The following is a 21,674-nucleotide window of genomic DNA, read 5'->3' on the forward strand; positions in this document are numbered from 1 at the left end:
TTTTTTATTTAGACAATCTGAATTCATAATTAACAAACCCTATATAGACACATCTCACAACATAGCATGAAAATAATTAAATATAAAATTGATTACACTCACTTAATAAATTTGAACTTTTCGATTTAACTTCAAATTAAAGTGAGACTCTAAATTTAATTTATGAACTTTCTAAATCTTCCTTCAATTTAGACATGCACCAAGACTTTTTTTTTAAAATATTCTCTTAGGGTTTAGTGTGTTCATCAATGGAGTTTTGGATGGTTGTAGAAGATGGAAACAAAATGATTATTCCTTGGGTGTAAAACTTGGTGGGTAAGATCAACTTAATAAATATCTAAAACATAATACATAGCCCAAAGTTCCTATGTTGTTATGCATAGCACAAAGTTCTTCCAAATATACATATAGAAAGACCAAGAGCTTGATAAGACATTTTACATTACATATAAAACATTATTTATGCAGAAATCCTAGACACTGCAATAACCTTTAAGATCATGTTTGGCATCACCAGCAATGACCTGGGCCAAGTAAAATCCCAAAAATTCTTCATAATCAAAGGGTTTAAAGAGTGCGGGATTTTTGTCATCCACCAGTTCTTCTGGAGCCTTTACTTGGTAGCCTCCTCTCGGAGTCGCACATAATCCCACGCTGTATCTTGCCTTGTTCCCCTTCTTCATTACACGGTGATAAGTAGCAGATAATCCACCATTTAACCATACCTGCAATAAAATTATGTTTAAATCTTTTCATTTTAAACAAATATTGTGGAGTAAGCGGCAGATGCAAGTGTGTTTCAGAATGGATACTTTATGTTAATTGTTCATTTTACTAATGATGTCTATCTTGATATTATTTTTGGATCCATCGTTGTACGGAGCATGTGTAAGTAAGTGACTTACGTGGAGGGACTCTCCAATCATGACTATGAAAGAGTTGGATGAGGATTTTACGTTGATCCAGTCTCCGTCTTTCTTTTGAATCTCCAAACCATCAACCTCGTTTTGATACCATAAGGTCACCATATTTGGGGTTGGCTCGCTGGTTTGTGGCCCTTCATTTTTCTTGAGCTTTAGAATGTAATTTGTGGAGTCAATGAGTTCATCTATGTACTTCTCCACACCAAAAATCTCCAAAATCATCCTCCTAATTGTCTTTTCTAATCTTGATGCCAGTTCAGTGAAAGACACCAGAGTTTTACTGCAAAATAAACAACAATTAATTAATATAACCAAACTATTTTTAATTTTAAAAAAATAGGTGTTGTTATTTCTAGAGGCTTAAGTTCGGACAAATGAATTTGTAAGAGAATGTGTGCATTGTCAATAAGCTAAGAAAACATCTAAATAGATACTACTTTGTGATCATCTTAGACTATTGAAAAAATGGTAAATCGAAAGAGTTATTGTTGTGAACCTGAAGCTTAAGTTCCCTTGAGGCCACAAGGTGGTAGTCAGGCGTTGTTCGATGTTTTCAGCACTCTGTGCTTCATCAATCGTCATGATTTCAAGCAATCCTGATGGAGACACAAAGTAGCCGCGGAAGAGCTTGTCAGAAACATAGAGCTTTTTTGTTTCTAAAGGCAAGTCGAAGATCTCTTCCATGGCTCCAAATACGGCGTTTTGAAGCTTGAAGAATTGGTCGAACGAAGCCTCGAAACAACCGTACTCCTCCAACGCTTCACAGACTTGGAACTTCACCAAATCCCATTCAGGGCTGCCTGGTTTCAGGTTTTGGTTTGAGAAATCTATAACAGGAAGCTTAGCCTGTGTTCCTGAGCTCATCATTATGTTTATGTATACAAAACAAAAAATTAAAGACTTCGAAAAATATTGTCTGGTTAATGTTAGCATATAACGCTCGAATTTATACTTAGGATGGCACCTTTGGGATTGTCTATGGGAATAAATTAATATATATTTCCATTTACAGAATATTTGTATGGTATCAATAATGTAACAAATAAAAGATTAAAAATAATTATCAATATATAAATTTGTCTATATATGCAATAAAAAAGTTGCAAAGATGCAAATAGCTTGATTTTTTATTTGTTGTCTATTTTCAATTTGGTTTAATGTTTCTTTTTTTATTAAAAATAAAATGAGATTACCTACCAAATAAATCTTTATGGAATTTATATTCTTTCCAACCGCAAAATAGTCATGTATAAGGTCACAAATCACAATCCAATAATTGTTAATGTGAATATATTATCCTATTATTCCTCACACAATAACCTACCAAAACAGAAGCAACACAATAGACATGCTTCCAAATGCTTAGTTATATGCGGTATTAACATAGTCCAGAATATGGGAATAGGCGTATATCAAAATTTATATAAATGTATGATAATATAAATTTAGATTTTTGATGTGATTATTTATAAAGGAATATAATGATGAATTTATTATAATAGTTTATTTTTAAAAAAAAATTGAAGAGTTTTAGACTATGCTTGTGAAGTTTGAGGTATTTTTAGTGATACAAATATTATATCTACGTTCATGAGATAAAAAAAAATGAATGAACTAATAATTTTGGATTTCAACGATCATCTTCGAAGGTGGAAAGCAGTGAACAATTGTGGTGACTGACAGTGAAATGCGATGGTGATGTTAAATGGATTCAGAGCTCAAATTGATATTTTATCTCAAATTCATGAGTTAAATTGATATTTTATTTAAAGTTTAGGGTTAAATTAATATTCTATCTAAAATTTAAGTATCATGTTAAAATTTAATTTTTTTACTAATATGTCACAACTCACGTCATTAACATCCCAGTGACTAAAATAAGACACATTAAAAATAAAATGACCATGAAATAAATGTCTCCGAGAATGGTAACAAAATTAAGATAGATTGAAAATAAAAGGAGCTAAGGTCGTAATTTACCCTTACCTTTTTCTCTCACCAGATTCGTAGAATGATCAGAGTACTCAGCCCAAAATATCACAGTGGTCCACTCTTGTATTGACCCATAGGTCCGTTAAAACTCCGGTCCAGTCGAAAGAAAACCGCTCTTCATCTTCCTCTTTAATTTCTCTCATTTCCGTTTTTGCCATATAAACCCTAAATCACTAAACTTGAATCCGGGAAAGATTTGAACTTTACGAGTTTTTCAGGGAAAGGTAACTTCTTTAGCTTATTTCTCTTCAACTTTGCCTCTTCTAGTTACTGATAAACAGCCGAAACACAATTAAGATTGATTGGATGTTCTGTAGAATGAATGCTTGTTTGATTTATTATGTTTTGTGAACTTCGTATAAATTAGCTTGGATGTTCAACAGTAAAGATTTAATTTGAAGCTAGCAAATTGCTTTAAGTAGCTTAAAAGTGCTTGGAGTTTGATTGAATGATGAAGATACATAAGAAATAGTATGCACTGTGGAGTATCTAACATTTGCATAATCAGATTTAGATGCCAATACAATGAATTTGCTTGAATGGACTTTCTTAACTATATTACTCAGACTTGGGATGTGAGTTTCGGATATGGGTATGTTCAATTCCTTTCGAAGTTTTTCGTGTATTTTGAGGATTCATATATCATTATACTCATGTCCGGATGTATGTCGGAAACATATTAGGCACGAGTAGTACTTAAAGAAAAATGAAGAGGAGAAACATAGGATGTTAATAGTATTATCGTGGGCGCTGCATATGACTACTTTCATGCTACAAAGGATCTCTGATAGGATACGATGGATTGTAAAAAATTTCATGGCTGTCATTTCTGCGTATAGTTTTCATCTTCTTGAGCATGTTTGACAGGAAAATTGTATTCAGGCACTCTTAAGTCTTTATCTACTGAGGAAAACTCGATCTAACATCCTTTTTTTTAATTCTGCCATCTCGAATCTTTTATTACATTAGTGCAAATTTCCCCTCAGGTTTTAGGATACAAAATTTATTGAGAAACTTATTTGCTCAAAATTCAAAATGTTGAAGTAACAGTTGTAGTCTGATGTCTATCCTATGGATCTTATCCATATTTTGAGCCAGGTAAATGCATCAAACGCATTTTCGTAACCAACATGATTACGACCTTTACAAGTTTTTCCGATATTTTTGGAGGGTAATCTAACCTGTATACTTTGTGTTTAACTTGAGTATGGGTAAAATGAATTGTTTGGAGTAATAATTGGATCCTAAAAAAGTGTTTCGACTATTGTGGTGGTCTATGGTGCTAGGATCACGTATGAATGCCGGTCTAAATTACATGTCTCTTTGGAGGTTATATCTCCGTGTCCATATCTGATTAAATGTCGAGATGAGTACATCAAGGAAAATAAAGTCTAACGCAGGTGATTGAACATATTCCCGTATAACGGTTTAGAGGATCCAAGATTTTTTTACCATAATCATAAATTGATAGTTGATAGGAAAAAATAAAAATTAAAAAGAGGACATACATACTTATCGTATCTATGAATTATGATTGAGTGATTCTTGTATAGATTTTTGGCATTTTGGGAGGGAAAGGAATAGAGAGATTTTTTTCAGGGGTACAAATGCTCTTACGTGATTCCACAACACTTAATTCGGTTCAATAGGCAGCATCTCATAAAAGCTCGATGCTTTAGATCTCTTGTTTTGTGCTATATTACTCCAACTCTTCATTTTTCTTGTAGTATTTGACATTTGTGTTCAATATCTTAGCCTGACGTGGATATGAGTATGAGGATATGATAATGCTAAAAACGCTTGATATAAATGAAAAAACTTGGGGAAAAAGAATTAAATATGCCTGTGCTCGAACGGTCACACTCGAGTTCAAGTAGCATAGGTTATGTGAATATTAGTTTTGATGCTTATTTATATTCTGGTTTCTTTAGATATTTATACAATTATGTGGGTACTGACATAAATTTTATAGGGATATAGCCATGGCACTAACACGATGTGGCTTATGGAGAAGTGCCAAGGAGGCGGTTTCTCTCGGACAACGAACATTTGCTGCTGCGCCTGGCAAAGCCAAGAAGGGTTCTAAAGGGGCAGCCAGCGATGCGCCGAAAGCATCAATACTGAGCAAAGAAGTCAAGTCAACAACAGTAGTTGGTGCAAATATTCTCAAGGATGGAGCTGATCCAAAGATCATGCCCGATTCAGAGTACCCTGATTGGCTATGGCATCTGCTCGAGAAACGTCCGGCATTGAGCGAGCTAAGGAGGAAAAACATTGAAACACTCCCATACGAAGATCTTAAACGCTTCGTCAAGATGGACAACCGAGCACGGGTAAAAGAAAACAATTCAATCAAGGCCAAAAACTAGAAGTAATCTTGATGATGCATGATCATTTTTCTTGGTCAAGAACAATTCATCTTTTCTTGTCTAATTATTTGCTTGATGGAATGATAAAAATGAAAGTTTTAGTACAAATACTTGGGGGGGAATTCAAAACCTTCTCTTTGTTTTTTATACATTCCCTAATCAATTGGCTTTCAGTATTCTTATCTGTTTCCTATAATAATATTACATTTTCCTATTTGGGACAAAAGTCTTTGATATTGCCATTATTAAGTACTAGAATTATTCTGCCACTTCATTAGATTTTTTTATAAGTTCGTTAGGAGTTTTCAGTTGATCCTATATTTAAAAAAAAAGTTGTGAAATTTCTTAGAGAATGTTTTATACACAGGTTAAAAGGAGTCTTTCCTTAGAAGTTTTAAGTTCAAGTAACTGCGTTTAGGATGGATCAAGGGTGCGGTTGCACTCTATAGAAATTTTAAATTCTCCTAAATATTTTTTTATATTTTCTATTGATTTTCTAATTTCGCACTCCTTATAATTTTATAATTTTACACCCCCTAAAATTTTTAACATAACTTCTTAAGTTTGTACCACCGACGTAAATTTTTATGTTTGCCCCTGATTATGTCTGTGGGTGAAGGTGCATTATTAATTGTAAAAAAATTGAACATATACTATCTTATAATCAATTTTTACTATTAAAAAATAGCATATTATTGAGCTTGCTTGGTGGTTCATCGCTGATAGAATCTAAGATCTCAACTTTGACTTTTACTAATAACTTTTTTCATTTTTTTACCATCTAATTAATTTTTAAAATTATTTTAAATTAAAATGAGGGTCAAATTAATAAATTTTTAAAAATTAAAGATTTGCTAAATTATTTAAATTGAGATGAAATTAATAGAATGTATAAATTAAAATTATCATTATATTAAATCATGCCATTATTTTTATCAAACTAACGACAAAAATTAACAAGTGAACAACTAAGGGAAAATAGTGTTAGTGACCAAAGAAAAATAGTATGGTGACCCAAATAATAGAGGTAATAATATGGTGACCAGTAGTGTATTTTATACGAAAATTGAAAAGAAAATTAATAAAGAATAAATTACGAAAATTGAAAAGAAAATTAATAAAGAATAAACTAAATTAATGTAGAAAGTAAACCCAATATTTAGGGCAGTGTAGTTTTACCCTTTGGTCACTCTCATGGTTTCGTTGCACGACACCGCTGCTACAATATGGGACACGTGGACCCATCGATCTCCTTATTTCCATCAAATGATTCTTCCACGTCACATCAAAAATCTATCGAAAGAGCCGCCCTCACATCAGACCATTCACCACTCATTCCCGAACCATAATCCAGCTCAAGCAGTTATTACCTAACCACACTCTCACTCCTCTGCGTGGCTTTCACCATTGCTTATATAACTCTCACTATAAGATATTAACCACTATATCCACTGTATTCTACCATCCCCTACTTTAGATTTTATTTACTTTACTTTAGTTTTTTTATTAAATTTCTAAATCCACTTATATAATGCTTAGATTTTATTTACTTTACTTTAGTTTTTTTATTAAATTTTTTATTTATTTATTATTAAATTTTAAGTTTCTATAAAATACTATAATGGTTTTATTATTTTATTTCATATTACATATAATATATATAACATTGTTTAATTTATATTTAATATTAAATTATAAATTATAGAAATAAATAAAATCATTTTAGATTGAATAAAATATTTTAATTATTAAAAGAAAAAAATAAAATTATCTATACTTAACATGTAATTCACACGCCAACGAGTGTTGTCACAAGTGGTTGGTATTCGGGAATTTGAGCATGTAAGGTCAAATTGAAATCCTACCACTCTCACTCTTGTTGGACATTTTATAAATTCCTATGTAAATCTCAATTAGGTCTTACGTATGCTTTGACCTTAGATCGGGGGTGTCACCCCTGACCAAAACTTTTTTGTATAAAAAAACATGTAATTCACACAATAAATTCTAATTTTACAAAAACCTTAAGAAATCCAAGTTATAACTAAATCCTAAATATAAACTATTTTCCAACATATTCAATATATAAAAATCATCACTCTAACGCTAAATATCCTAAACCCACACCCTAGCATAAAAACCCTAAACTTAATTTTATAAAATTTAATTGCATTTTATTTTATATTAATAATCTTTACTAGAAGCATAATTGCTTAATTCACTATATTTATTGTACTTAAATTTTTTATTTCATATTAAACACCACATAATAATTTTATATTATATAACATTAAATACTTTATATATAACTACACTGAGTTATGAAAAAGGAATAAAAATAGGGGTTAATTTGGGAGTCCATAACATGTTTAAGGACTAAACAAGTACCAAAATAAATTTTCAAACAAGTAAATTAAATTTTACCCAATTTCTTTTAAATTTAATCATTAAAAAAGCCTAAATCCTAATTTTGAAACCCGTGATTCTACTTTTCAATAACGCTAAGCTAGTATACAATTCAATTTCAATTTTAGGAGTAGTGTTAGAGAAAGACGTTTCCAACACATTATTCATTTTCTAAAAAAAAAAATCAAATGTACTCTTTTTAATATTTTTGGATTCTCGTAAAATTGTCACTTAACATACTCTTTAGTAAAAACAATGCAGCACGTGTTGATATGGTCGGAAAAGAGATCTCCCTAAAGCTCTGTAAATTTTAACAAGGGTAAATTAAACTATTCCTCGTTCAATTTTACTTTATCTACTATTTCATTCTATGTACTTTCAATTTTTTAATTTACTCAATGAACTTTCGCATTGCTATAGTTTTGGTCATGCTAAAGTATTTTATAATTATTTTGGTATGATATGACATTTTTTATTATTATTATTTAATATAAAAATAATATAAAATAAAAATAGATGGTGATTATCCACTATTCGTCAACGTTGGACGCCACCGTCGATAGCAGTAGATGGTGGTCGTTTGGACCCATATTTCACTGATCGTTTCGTCTCAAATCCTGAGTTTGAATCTGACCTTCATTTTGTCAGAACATGCTCTGAATCCCATCAAAAGTAAGAAAACTAAAACGTCAGTTGTCGTTGACTTCCTTAGATGGCGGTTGTTCGGTCCCAAATTTCATGGGCCGCTTCACCTCGACCACCTGAGTCCTAATCTAACATTCATTTTTCGGAACATGCTTCGATGTCCACAAATAGTAGATCAAAAGTAAGAAAATTAAAATGTTTCAGTTGAGATTCACGGGTTTTGAGAATTTTTTTGGTGAAACAACCACTAGATTCGTACTCATTGTGTCAAAGCAAGTCTCTTAGTAAATTTGGGATCAAACATTTATCGGTACCGAAGGTCGACGGTGATCGACAATGATGAGAAGGGGCGACGGTGATGTTGTAGATGGTGGAAAAGTAAAAATATTATTTTATTGTTTATTTTAAATTATTTTTATATTTTAATAATAATTAAAAATGTCACGTCATATAATAATAATAATAATAAAATAATTTACAGTGACCAAAACAGGAGCAATTCGAAAGTTCAGTGAATAAATTAGAAAATTAAAAGTACGGTGTGTAAAATAGGAGAGAGAGTAAATTTCATTGCTTAGAAAATAAACATTTAATTCACTCATAACGTTTGTCTAAGAGTGAATTTGGCCTTTATTTTTTTTAAAGCAATTTAAAGTTTTAATTTTTGTTAAAATAATAATCTTTATGATAGAAACCATTAGTTGACTAATGATTAAAGTTTATTACTAATTTGATATTTCTACATGCACTTACTCAGTAATGTAGTATATATCACATCAATATTCAAATACACATGAGATATTTTGTGACAACACTATATTTAAACATATGTGATATGTATCACATTTATACTTGATTCTTCGAATAATGTTATAGCATTCGGTGCAAGCGTACACTATCATTGACAAGTAATAATAGTGGAGGTAACTGGTGCATCGAGTATCATATCCAGGTGGATTAGTTACTGCTTTAAGGAATTGTTATACTACAAAACATTGAATTGTATATAACTGTTGCGATGAAAATGTGTGATAATGAAATCAAAAACAAAATAAAGATGAAATGGATTACAACATAAGTAAATGAAACAATGATAAATTTAGGTAAAAGATTGTGAAATGTCAAACAACAACATATAATCAACAATGCTTCAGCAACAAGATTGATGTGTCTAGCATTAACCCTAGCAAATTACTCCTCTTTTAAAGGTATTTACCAAGCAACTTAAAAAGAAAGACTATATGTCTATAGCAAACCAAATAAGCTTACTAAGAATGTTATGACAAAACAATCAACAAAATCTCTTTTATTCTAAATTGCTCTCACAAACACTTATGCTACTCACGATGTAACTCATCCCTTGACACATAACTGTACGATTTATATCTTTACAAACAAACCAGAAATAAAACTCAAGCAACACCATCAATGATACAAATGCAAAACTAAATAAACACGCATTTCATCAAACATATTCAAAACATAATATCAAAGTTTAACATCCCATCCAAATAAAATAAAATATTATAATTAAACAAAATAGAGTTTTCCTTCTTCTCGGGTTCGAATTCACGTTGCTAAGATGAAGTTCAATCAATCATCGGCCACCGCTTTTACGGTTGCAACTGCTCAACGTCCAAATGATGTTTTCCCTAAGGATTTTACGCTTGCATGGTCAATGGCTGGAAAAAAAATATAAAAATAGGCTATAAAAAATTAAGGTTTGAAGAATGTAGGTGTGTAAAAAAGTGCCCTCTTTATATCCTCCCAAATTTAAATTTTCCACTAATAGGAAAATTCAGAGTCTTTTTACAATAGTTATGGACTATATGTTGACTCTTATACTATATGTCGACTCTTATAGTGTCGTTTAAACACATGTAACATACGTTACGTCAACACTTAAACAAACATAATATATGTTTTGTCATAGCTTAAATTATTCACAATAGGAGTAAAGTACGTGTGAAAATATCATACGACCAATAAATATTAATTGTAAGTAAATTAATGATTTTCATAAATAAAATATTATTTTATATGAAAATGAAATATTAAGGGTAAAGTGCATAAAAATTAATGATCGTAAAAAATTATGTATGAATTTTAATATAAAATCGTATTTTTATTTATATAATATAATAATTTAACTTTTAAAAATAATTCTAAAATATTTGAGAAATTTAACTGTCTAACATTTAAAGAACATGCATATTTTGTATATTATAAATTTATGATCTATGTCAGATTTTACGTATCATTATTTGATACAAACTTTTTTGGGATTCACGCGTTTCAGTGCGAGTATACAATGATGGTTTGCACACTAACCTTACTCTTTAGTAAACAAGTATGAACGTACCACGTGTTGACATAAGGTGGGAAGAGATCTCCCAATGGCTATGAAAATTTTAACAAAATGGCCAAAAAATATTGGAAGCTGCTTCACTCAAAAAGTAAACATTTATGCGATTTGTCGATATATCGATACGTGTTACCTACTTTTACGGGATTAATGACACGTATCTGCCAATCAGAAGCTGCAAAAACGCTGTCCAGTTAGCCAATCGAGCGTCGCCCTTGTTTATGGTGTCGCTGCTCCAGATAACGACATGTGTGTCTCATCGATATTAAATATGTACAATAATCTCAATATACGACTAAATAAAACGTTTTTAATTTTATTATTATTTAAATAATAAAATCAATAAAAATTTATTAAAAATATTATTTTTATCAATTTTATTATTATTTAAGGTTTTATCAATTTTATTATTATTTTAATGTATTTTGTTATTATTTTATACTTTATTAAAAATATTTAAAAAAATATTAATATTTTAAATAAAAATAATAATATTTTATATATATTTTTTACAAATATTATTATTTAAATAATAACAGATAACGATTTTTTTAATTATATATTAAAGGTGTTGCCGCTATGATTATCGCTTCATTATTCTCCGGTTAACCATACTAAGAAATAAAAAAAATCTGAATGATAAAATAAAAAAACCCTAAGAAGGCAGAGGTGTTTGTTGGGGCTTTCTACCCTTTTTTCGCTCCGAAAAACGAGATATGGAGGGAGGAGATCACTGGATCACGCTAAAATGCTCTGGTGGTGCACACGATAAGACGATATTCAACCGGATAATGCTCAGATTCCGTCCGATTGCTCCAAAACCAGTGGCTGGAGTCTCAGCTTCCGGTGAGTTCATGCTTAATAGGAAAAACTTGGTTGTTACCAGCAAGAGAACAAAGAGAAAGTACGTTCGGTTTTTTAAGAAAAATAATAGGAAGAAACAAGTCTTGGATGAAGCTAAAGAAGATAACGATGAAAATAAGGGTTTAGTTACCCTACAGTTGATGCCGGAGAAGGCAGATCTAAGGGAATCAATCGTTGTTGAAAGAGCTTGGGATGCTGACGATGATGATATTGATCGAGATTTAGGACTTAGTAATTATCGTTTTCAAGATCCATCATCGCTGTGCTTGACATTGAAGAAAATGGTTTCGGCAGATCACGAGGTGATGATGGGGTTGACCTTGTCGAATCCAGGGCGGATGAGGAAGAGGATGAAGGTGCTTGAGTCGTCTTTGATGGTGGAGTGTGTTACGGAAACACTTATTGAGGAAGGAGAGATGGGGAAATGTACGGACTTGGAGAAAATGAAGATTCTCGAAAAGGACACGTGTCCCTGGCTCGTATCGGATGGGTTGAACCGGGTGTTATGGGTGAACCAAGCGTATAAAAACATGGTAGGCTTAGAAGAGGGGGACCACGACGGGGAAGAACGGGCCGAAACCGCCGTGGGGTTGGTAGTGAAAGACGGGTTTCTCTTTTCTCACAGCGCATTCTCGTGCCGCGTACGGTTGCAGTACATTGATGGTACGGGAAAAAATTGCTCGAAAACGATTCCCTGCGACGTTTGGAGGCTGAGCTCCGGTGGTTTTGCATGGCGGCTGGATGTTAACGCTGCTCTCAGTTTGGGAATCTAAGGAAGAAGGAAAGTCAAATGACGATCTCCTTGCTTCTGCAGGTAAATTTAAAAGTTCGAAGTCTAACTTGAAACAGTGGAAGAAATATCGTAGAATAATATGGTATCTGCATGTATAGATATATAGAGATAGTATATGGAAAATAATGAAGCTTAGTATAATAATTAAAGTTGTAAACTTCAATAAACAAGATATTGATTTTTAAAGGAGTGATTAAATACTTAATCAACACGCAATGTTATTGATCAAAGGTTAACGAATCACATTTATGGACATAAGAATGAAACTTGTAAATAAACCAAAATTATATGAGGAGGAAAGGTAAGATGTTACTTCCAACGATATGTTCTTTAGTACCCGCGAATAAGACCGGGATAAGCAGTAAGTTATTCAAGATTAATTCAGTTAAAATTTAGTTAATTTTTATCGAATTGAATTTTAATTTTTTTTTTCAGTTTTTGTTGAGTTTGACGATTTTATGATTGAGACTTTTTAAATATAATTAAGTTTCATTTTATATTGTCTTGAGTAGAGTCAAATTTAATAATACTTAAACTTGGATCTGTTTATTTATAATCCTAGTTGAGTCTCGTGGTGAGGGAATCCGTACTAATTATATATCAAAGCTGGCTATATGTTTATTTTTGATAAAAAAAATTTAAATGTGCTGTATGATTTTTAAAGAAAATTAATATGCTGTATTAGTCTTTTGAAAATAAAATGTATTATCCTGGTAGGTTTATGATTGTGCTTTTGAACCTAAACAGAAATTATCCACTAAAGTCTTGGAGAAGGGAAAAAAAACTTAAAACAATTATACTAATTAAGTGAATAAATTTATTCTTTTACTTTTAACCTACTATAGTTATTACTAATAATATTATAGTAGTAGCTTATCATTTTTTAGATAAACTAAATTATATCAGTAGTCATTAAATTTAGATAACTCGACAGTGGTGGACTCTGTAATCAACTTCAAAGTTTCTTTTTTAAATTCGTTTCATTTTTTTATACATTTTTATTTTAATTTAATTTCTTTGAATTTCATTTAAAAAAATGTAAAAAGGAGAGAGACAAAATTAGAACAAAACCGTAAAGATGTAAGTCCTATTTTGATATTCATTGACAATAGCTGATAAATTAGCTATTATCTTTGAATCACTTATTATCTAATTTTTTCAAATTTTATTTAATTCATAAGCTCTTTTAGAAAATAAATGTAAAAGCAAAGACACCCAATGCTTTATATAAAAATTAACAAAAATTTTGAAGTAATGATAATAAAAATATTATTTTAGTTTTGATTCATTTAATTGTTTTAAGTTTAATATTTGGAATGCTAAAATTTGAAATAAAAATGAATGGTAATCAAGACACGTGGGAGAAGCAGAAAATGCATCACTTTATTCAGGTGATGTTACAACTCTCTTCCTTTTATTGGTCCACGAGTCTACGTCTTTATCGAATCAAGCCACGCGTCTATCTTCCTACTCTCATTCTGTCGTTTCATCATATCCATCCTTCCACTCGCTAATTTGGAACGTTTATCTCACTCCTCTTGTCCCAAACTAGATAATGACAAATTTGACCCAGTTCACTCTGTTACAGTCTATCATGCTTAACTAATATTTTATACATGTGTTAGTATTTAGAATAAATTATATATTTAGTATCTTAATTATTAATTCTATTTTATTTTTATTATTTAATATTTTATTTTAAAATTATATTTAACGTTACCTTTTGATTTTTTTTATCATTCACTATTAAAAAATTAACGGTGATGTTGATTTGTAAATGTGAGATAATATTATGTCACCGTTAAAATAATCAAATAAGTAGTTGTGTTATTTTTTTAACTATTAATAACCAAAATAAAATCAATATGTAATATTAAAAATGAATGATCAAAACATAATAAAATTGATAGTTAGAATGTTGAACGTATAATTTACCCTAGTATTTAATATAGAATAAATAAATGTATCTATGATATCACTCTAATTTTATGAAAGAAATTATTTTCATTAAAGTGTTCATGATATTTATTTTATTATTTTTTTGAAAATTGTCTATTATACTTTGTTTACCAGAAATAATTATCCATTATTTATTTATGTAATAATTAGTATAAAAAACCAATTAGTATAATATTTTTATTATTGATTGATTAGAAAATTATAAACAATAGTGTAGATACTTATTTTTGTTCGGGGTCTTTATTATATAATATAGTATATAATAATTTCAAATATAGTTGTGAGAAAATATAATATATAGTTTCTGTAAGCTTATTTAAAAAAAACAAATAATATAAGATTTTTTTAAATAGTTTTGAAAACATACAGTTTTTAAAATAATTTTTTAAAAACGTATAAATACATAGTTTAAAAAAATAGTTTTGGAAATATATAATATATAGTTTTGGAAAACGATTTTTGAAAACATATAGTATATATTTTTTAAAAATATTTTTTGAAGCGTATAACATATAGTTTTTTAAAAACGGTTTTGAAAACATATGATATATATTTTTTAAAATAATTAAAAAAACGTATAATATATAGTTTTTAAATATTTTTGAAAACGTATACAATATAATTTTTTGAAAACGTGTTTTTGAAAACATAGCATATGATTTTGAAAATATAATATATTATATAGTTTTTAAATTTATTATTATTATTTATTTTTTATCGTTTTCATGTTCAAATAGTTCAGTCCACGGTTCGATCAAGAAGAGGTCCAAGCATACGGGCATGACCCAGTTTATATGTCAAATAGGGTTTCACAAATCAAGCTCAGCGCCGCATCTACCTGGGTCATCCAATAAAAAACATAAACCAATAGTTGAGATCGAAGCAAAATAGGGTTGCAAAACCCTAGTCGTATGAAGCCAAGCGCCGCATGAGATGAAGCAAGCAGCGTGTGTGGCTGCCACACGTCAACAACCAGTGGGATTTTCAGTCGAATAACCCATGACTGACCCATCCCGAGCTTTTCGGTCGCACCCATAACGAACGGGACTGAACCAACCTAGAAGAATCCACAACACCTCGAGATACTCGGGACTACAACGGTCGATTATGGTGCTATAAAAGCCTCCGACCATGCAACGAACAACAACAACAACAATAATCGGAAAGCAACCAAACGAAGAGAGTAACACATCGTGAGTAGCCAAATACCAGCAAAAAAAATAAGAAAAAACGAAACCAAATACCAAAGGTCTAGCAAACAAAACAACAAATACCAATCAAACCAACATAAAAAAACCAACCAGCCGAACCAACCAAAACATAAGCATACAAAGAAATAAGCATCGGAAAAAGCAAGGAAAATCAAAGCAAACATCGACGTGGGATCAAATGAGAAACGACCACTGGAACTAGACAGATTATTGTGAAACAAAGGTAAAAGTCGTAACTTTGGGGCCTAGATATACTTCGATTGAGGCATTATCTCGTTTTTCTAAGGGTGGATTCGGGTTCAAGGGCTCGAGGGGAGTATTTTGGGTTAGGTCAGTTTTTTCGACCATCGAAGGCGATGGTCAGAGCGGCGGCTGGGCGATGGTGCGCCAGTGCGAGGCTAGGACGGTGGCAGGTCTTTCAGCCGAATGGGAAAAAAGGGACAGAGTTGAGAGTGTTTTTTTGGGGTTAGTGTTAAAAATGTTATTTTTTTTGTTTCTTAGGGTATATATAAAGGGGGAAAGTGCAATTATAAGAAAATTAAATTATTTCTACAGTCCCTGATATTTTGAAGTGTAATTCATTTTGGTCACCTGTATTGAATTTACGATGGATTTTTTTATTGTTTTGATTTAATCTCTGTTCATATTTTTTATGCAATTAAGCTCTCTAGCTTCTCGTTCTTTCATTGCAGCCCCAATTCACTTTAATTTGACCTCCAATTCAGATTTAGCCTTTTATTTTTTTTTATTTTCTTCTATAATTTTATTTTATTTAGACCTTAATTTTATTTTTTTTTAAATTCTTTTTTATTTACTTTTATATTTTTTTTATTTTAGTTTATTATTTAATATTTATTTGGATTTGTTTTTTAGGACAATTTTAAAAGCGATAAAAGGTAAGTAATTCAGATCGAATATTTAAATTTCAGTTTAACTTTTAATTTTTACCATTAAGACAACCAATAAATTAAACTGGTACTGAAAGGCAAGTCCAATGGTGCTAATCCTTTTTTTGCTATAAACGACTTCCAAATCTGATATATTTCTAGTAAAACGTAGATCAGGTAAGATAATAGATTAAGGAGTCCGGTTAACCTAAATGATCGGTGTCGACTCTAACATATTTTATTTAAATCGAAGTTCAATGTTTTACCTATCCGAAGGACGGTTACGACAAATAATATGTTGTAATCCAATTGTACTAATAAAATTATATAACTCAATCTATCCCTAATTTCAAAGCCTGGTTAGGCATTGGCTAATTTGATTAGGTGTAATGTACACGTGGACGAAGAAATGGGCGAGTAGTTGAAGAATAATGGTAAAGGTGAAAAGGTTAGAAATAATCGAAGGCTAATGAAGCGAGACCAGGCAAGCACTTTCTCGAACCTCCCCCTACCCCTTTAAAGTTTCTTTTTTGAAATTCAAGCTCCGTTATCAAGACGATGTCCACGTGTCCCACCTGCTCAACATCAAGCTTTCATCTTGGGCCCATCTCCACGACGTCCACGGTGAAAAGGTTAGAAATAATTTGAAAATTTGATTATTTTAGTAATATATTTTTAGTACTTTTTTACAATTTAATTAATCAAAATCAATTATTATTATAAAATTATTTTTATAATTTAATTTATTTGTCATAAAAGATAACATAACATCTAAAATATTAGTCAACATTGAAAATATACCCACTAATTTAAGTAATTATTTTCATTTTCATTTTACTTTCACCCACCATCTAGGTGGGTAAAATCTAGTCTCTTTCTTCATTATGAACAAATTTTTATGCAAGAAGTATAATTTTTTTAGTTTAAAATTAAAATTTGGTACATTATATATTTTATTTTTCAATTATTATTTTATATCATTTCAGACTAATTAATATATATATGCGAATTTAATAAGTCTTATACGGTTTACTTATTTTATTCTTTTACGGTATGATAAAAGAATATTCTCCTGAATGTTAACTTTTCTTGAAGTATAAAAACCATGTTACGATGGATAGGATATTATATATTTATATGCAAATCATTTTGTATCACAAAATACATTTATTTGTCTAATCTATTATAAAATTAAATTAATGAACATGTAACTAATAGTAGTTTGTTTTGAATGGTATAATTCCATGAAAATATTACCTAAGATTCTACTTTTATCCTAGTAAAGAAATGCCTCATTATATTAGTTTTATTTTTATCCACGGTTAATATATACATCTACTAAATTTTAAAATTCTAACAATATATAATTTTATGATTTATTGTATCATATGTTATAAATTTTTATTATTGTAAATAATTTTTAATTGTATATTATCATCTGTTTAATTCATGATACACATACACTATAAATACATCAGGTATTTAATTATTTGAATTATTTTAAATATGTTTTAAAGAGGCAATGGTAAAAAAATATTAATGAACAAATTTATTAAATGACCTTAATAATTTAAAGTAATCTGTTTACTTTTTGATGATTCAGTTGACGAATCTATAAGCGATAAGTTTAGATTTAAATAATTTATTTAGAAGATCATTAATAAAAATTAATATATCTTTCTAAAGTTTTATCCAATCAAACGTCTCAATTGTTCATAAGTTGAACTAAACACGTGTTGTTTTCTCTGTTGATTTGCAGCCATGATTACGCTTCTCATAAAAAAATATTCTACAAAAAACAACCCTTAAAAAATAAAACTGTAATTCAAGTAAAAAGAAAAAAAAAAGATTGAGATCTTGAAGAGACAAAACTGGAGAGAGTTTGTGGCCTTTTCCGACGTCGAAAAAATGAATAACAGTGGTGAGAAACGGAGCTTTGTGAACTACACATGGGGTTCACAAGACAAGACGGTGAACATCAATCCGATACTGCTAAGATTCCGTCCTATCGCTCCGAAACCGGTTGCCGGAGAGTCTGGTTCCAGTGAGAGTCAGTTTGGTAACAAAAACTTGTTGCTTTGTGAGCCAAGAGCTAAAAGAAAGTACGTAAGGGCTCGAAAGAATAATATCAAGGGAAAGAAATTATCATCATCAACAACAACACCAGATCATGATAAAACTGAAAATATTGTGACTCTGCAGTTATTACCGGAGAAACCCGAAGCGAATGGTTCAATTAACAATGAAAACAGTGCAGTTTCGGAGGAAAATAATCAAGATCTACTACCTTCTTTGTTTAACTCGTACTCGAACAGCCGTTGGATTAATCGTATCGGACTTTTGGAGGAACCTGATCGGACGGCCGCGGCGAGTCAAACTGAAAGGGAAACGGTGGTTGAGTCGTGGGTTACCGTGGAGTGCGTGACGGATACTTGCATGGCAGGGAGAAAGCTAGGGTATACGGATGTGGAGAAGATGAAGAATCTGGAGGCCGACACGTGTCCAGGGTTTATATCCGACGGTTTGAATAGGGTCCGGTGGGTTAACGGGGCATATAAGACGATGCTGACGGCGGGAAAAGGGCGTAAGGAGTGGCTGCCGACAGTGTTGCCGCCAGAGATAAAGGTTTGGCTTGTGATTAAAGAAGATTTACCTAAATTTTGCACTGCATTTTCATGCAAGGTGAGGTTGCAGTTCACGTGGCAGAACAAGTGTTCCACGATAATGTTGCACTGTGATGTCTGGAAAATGGATCGCGCCGGTGGCGAACGCGGTGGTTTTGCATGGCGGCTCGACGTCGAGGCTGCTCTCGGTCTCGGCCGTTAAGGTAAACAACATATCCAAGGAATAAAAAAAGTAGAATAATAAGTTAATTCGGACTATTTTTTTACTCAGTTATGGTTATATTAATGAGTACTAAAAACAAATATAAGAAGGAAAAATAAATGTACGGTATCAAATACAATTGGCATTGTGTTTACGGAACTCGAAAATATAAATATCACTTTTAAATTATTTAAAACTAAGAAATAATATGTTTATTATATATTCTTTAAAACATTCTCTTCATGTAAAACCCTAGGATTTTGATTTTATATTTATTTATTTTTTGAAATATATTTATACACACACATCTAAGTCAGTTGATAGTGTTGGAAAAAGAAGAGTTTAGGCTGTCCATGTAGGATTGGTGCTAGCTGGAGTCAAACTTTAAATTGTTTTTAGGGTTATCAAGGGACAGGTGGAATGATAACTACCCAATAACAAAGTACAAGCTCATCTTTTTTTCTTTTTCTTAAACAGAAAGTTTTGTTTTTCTTTTTTAGACACAAGTAAAATTTTATGAAAATCGTTAATTTATAAATAATTAATATTTATAATTGAAATAAAATATTTTATATTTTATGTGTTAAAAAGCACTGATGCAATATTACTGTGGATACATAAATGAAGATATAACACATATCATTTATATATATATATATATATATATATATATAAATGATATGTCACATGTCGATCACTTTAAATATATGATATGAGTCTTTTAGTCTCTTGTGTATATATGGCATTGTCACATTAATAAAAAATATTAATAGTTAATCAGTTAATATGTTCGTCTTATAATGAGTTATTTTAATCTAAAATAAAACGTTGAGGGTTAAAATATTTAAAAAAAGATAGATTAAAGTGATCATTAAATAAAATGTTTGATGTAAATTTTGACATTATGTTTTTATTATATAGACTTAATATAAAATAAGTATCCAAAATATATCTTTTTCTTATTTAAGTGTTTAAACTTTTCAGTTAATTGAGATATCTAATGTTACGAATGTTATTATTTTAAGTGTCTCGATCTTAACAGTCGTTAAAAATTCGTTAAATGACACGTGTTACGTTTATATATTTTTATTTAAAAGTAAAAAAATTCCCCTACCTTCGCGCCTCTCTGCTTGTCCCCTTCTCCTTTCTTCCCCTCGTGTCTCCCTCTCTCTCCCCTTTCTCCCACCAATTCCTGGCCGTCCTTTTGCCATGGAAAAATCATATTCCTCTTTACCAAAAAATTTTAGGGTTAGATCATCCATTAATTTTAGTATCAAAGATTTTGGGTTTATGAATATAGAGGTTTGGGACGACAGAAAAGATGATGGTTAGTCAATGGGTAGATTACTACAGAGACGTGAAAGGAGATGGCTGGCAATAATTGAAAATGAGGATTAAAATTAGATATTTTAAGATTTTGGGGTTTAAATTATAATTTTTTTTTAGATTTTTTTTTGTACATTACAGTTTTTTAAATATTTTAAAAAAATATAAACGTGACACATGACACTTAACATAATTTTTTAACGGCGTTACGACCGAAACACTTAAAATGATAACATTTATAGTGTTAGATATTTGGATTAACCAAAAAAATCAAGTACCTAAATAAGAAAAAATTATTGTATGTATTTTATTTTGTATTAAGTCTATTATATAACATTAAGTTTTGATAGGCTATATGAAAATGAGACAAATGATGAGTTGTTTGCTCTTTTTAGATAGATTGTAACGGGGAGAATTTAAGATAGGCTAAAAAAATTAGATTATAATGTTGTTATATCTTTATCAAGTCTTCTCTATTCGGTACATTAAGACCTTCAAAGTACTCTTTTGTAATGTAGGCCTCATAAAAATATCTTCGAATACAAGGAATTTGAAGCCTCGTATCCCTAGCTCGAAAAATCACATCATTTTAACATGACCTTTAACAAGTCTCACATGACTTTCCAGAGTCGATCAATGACCGATTACATCAAATATGTTTGTCTATCCTATTGATCTATAAATAGTCATCATGGATCTATGTAATATCAACATTGAGGGTGACTATAAAATTTCTCAATCAAGACATAGAAAGGGTGTAACACCTCGACCCATACTCAACCCGGATACGAATCTGAGGTGACCCATACTCAACCCGAATACGAATCTGAGGTGTCACATTGACTTTTAGACTCTTTGACTCTTTGAGAATTTGATTAAAATATAATCTTTTATTGTAAAAATTTCAACCACATTTACAAAACATACCAAAGTATCTATAATTTAAAACAATTATTAGTACATGCCAACAACATTTTGTATCAAAACTTATACAAATCAAATTTCTCTCTGATCTAATAATTCTCACCAGTACGCTGTCCCAATATTGCTTATTCAACTTACTCCTCGAAGCTTATGGATCCTACGTGTGAAAACAATTACACGCTAA

At 30.6% G+C, this 21,674-nt stretch overlaps 4 protein-coding genes across 5 annotated transcripts; 3 read left to right on the top strand and 1 right to left on the bottom strand.

Moving 5' to 3' along the window:
• Positions 1 to 443: 443 nt before the first annotated feature.
• Positions 444 to 1,826, bottom strand: LOC120125370 (probable 2-oxoglutarate-dependent dioxygenase AOP1). The gene is made up of 3 exons (XM_039143798.1): positions 1,420 to 1,826; positions 906 to 1,203; positions 444 to 725 (listed from the first exon to the last, which is right to left on the bottom strand). The coding sequence occupies exons 1-3, from the start codon at positions 1,788 to 1,790 to the stop codon at positions 474 to 476; spliced, it is 921 nt and encodes a 306-aa protein (XP_038999729.1). The 5' UTR covers positions 1,791 to 1,826; the 3' UTR covers positions 444 to 473.
• Positions 1,827 to 3,032: 1,206 nt separating this feature from the next.
• Positions 3,033 to 5,398, top strand: LOC120125280 (54S ribosomal protein L37, mitochondrial-like). Of its 2 annotated transcripts, none has more exons than XM_039143753.1 (2): positions 3,033 to 3,139; positions 4,888 to 5,398. In XM_039143753.1, the coding sequence occupies exon 2, from the start codon at positions 4,898 to 4,900 to the stop codon at positions 5,282 to 5,284; it is 387 nt and encodes a 128-aa protein (XP_038999684.1). In that variant the 5' UTR covers positions 3,033 to 3,139; positions 4,888 to 4,897; the 3' UTR covers positions 5,285 to 5,398. The 2 variants fall into 2 exon arrangements, with proteins under 2 accessions (XP_038999684.1, XP_038999685.1); XM_039143754.1 differs by having other exon boundaries at positions 4,896 to 5,398.
• Positions 5,399 to 11,416: 6,018 nt separating this feature from the next.
• On the top strand, positions 11,417 to 12,337 carry LOC120125314. Its single transcript, XM_039143769.1, has one exon. The coding sequence runs from the start codon at positions 11,417 to 11,419 to the stop codon at positions 12,335 to 12,337; it is 921 nt and encodes a 306-aa protein (XP_038999700.1).
• Positions 12,338 to 18,269: 5,932 nt separating this feature from the next.
• Positions 18,270 to 19,286, top strand: LOC120125233. Its single transcript, XM_039143716.1, has one exon. The coding sequence runs from the start codon at positions 18,323 to 18,325 to the stop codon at positions 19,238 to 19,240; it is 918 nt and encodes a 305-aa protein (XP_038999647.1). The 5' UTR covers positions 18,270 to 18,322; the 3' UTR covers positions 19,241 to 19,286.
• Positions 19,287 to 21,674: the final 2,388 nt, after the last annotated feature.

Source organism: Hibiscus syriacus, unplaced genomic scaffold (genome assembly GCF_006381635.1).
Source record: "Hibiscus syriacus cultivar Baekdansim isolate YM2019G1 unplaced genomic scaffold, ASM638163v2 tig00110430_pilon, whole genome shotgun sequence".
Lineage (NCBI taxonomy): Eukaryota > Viridiplantae > Streptophyta > Magnoliopsida > Malvales > Malvaceae > Hibiscus > Hibiscus syriacus.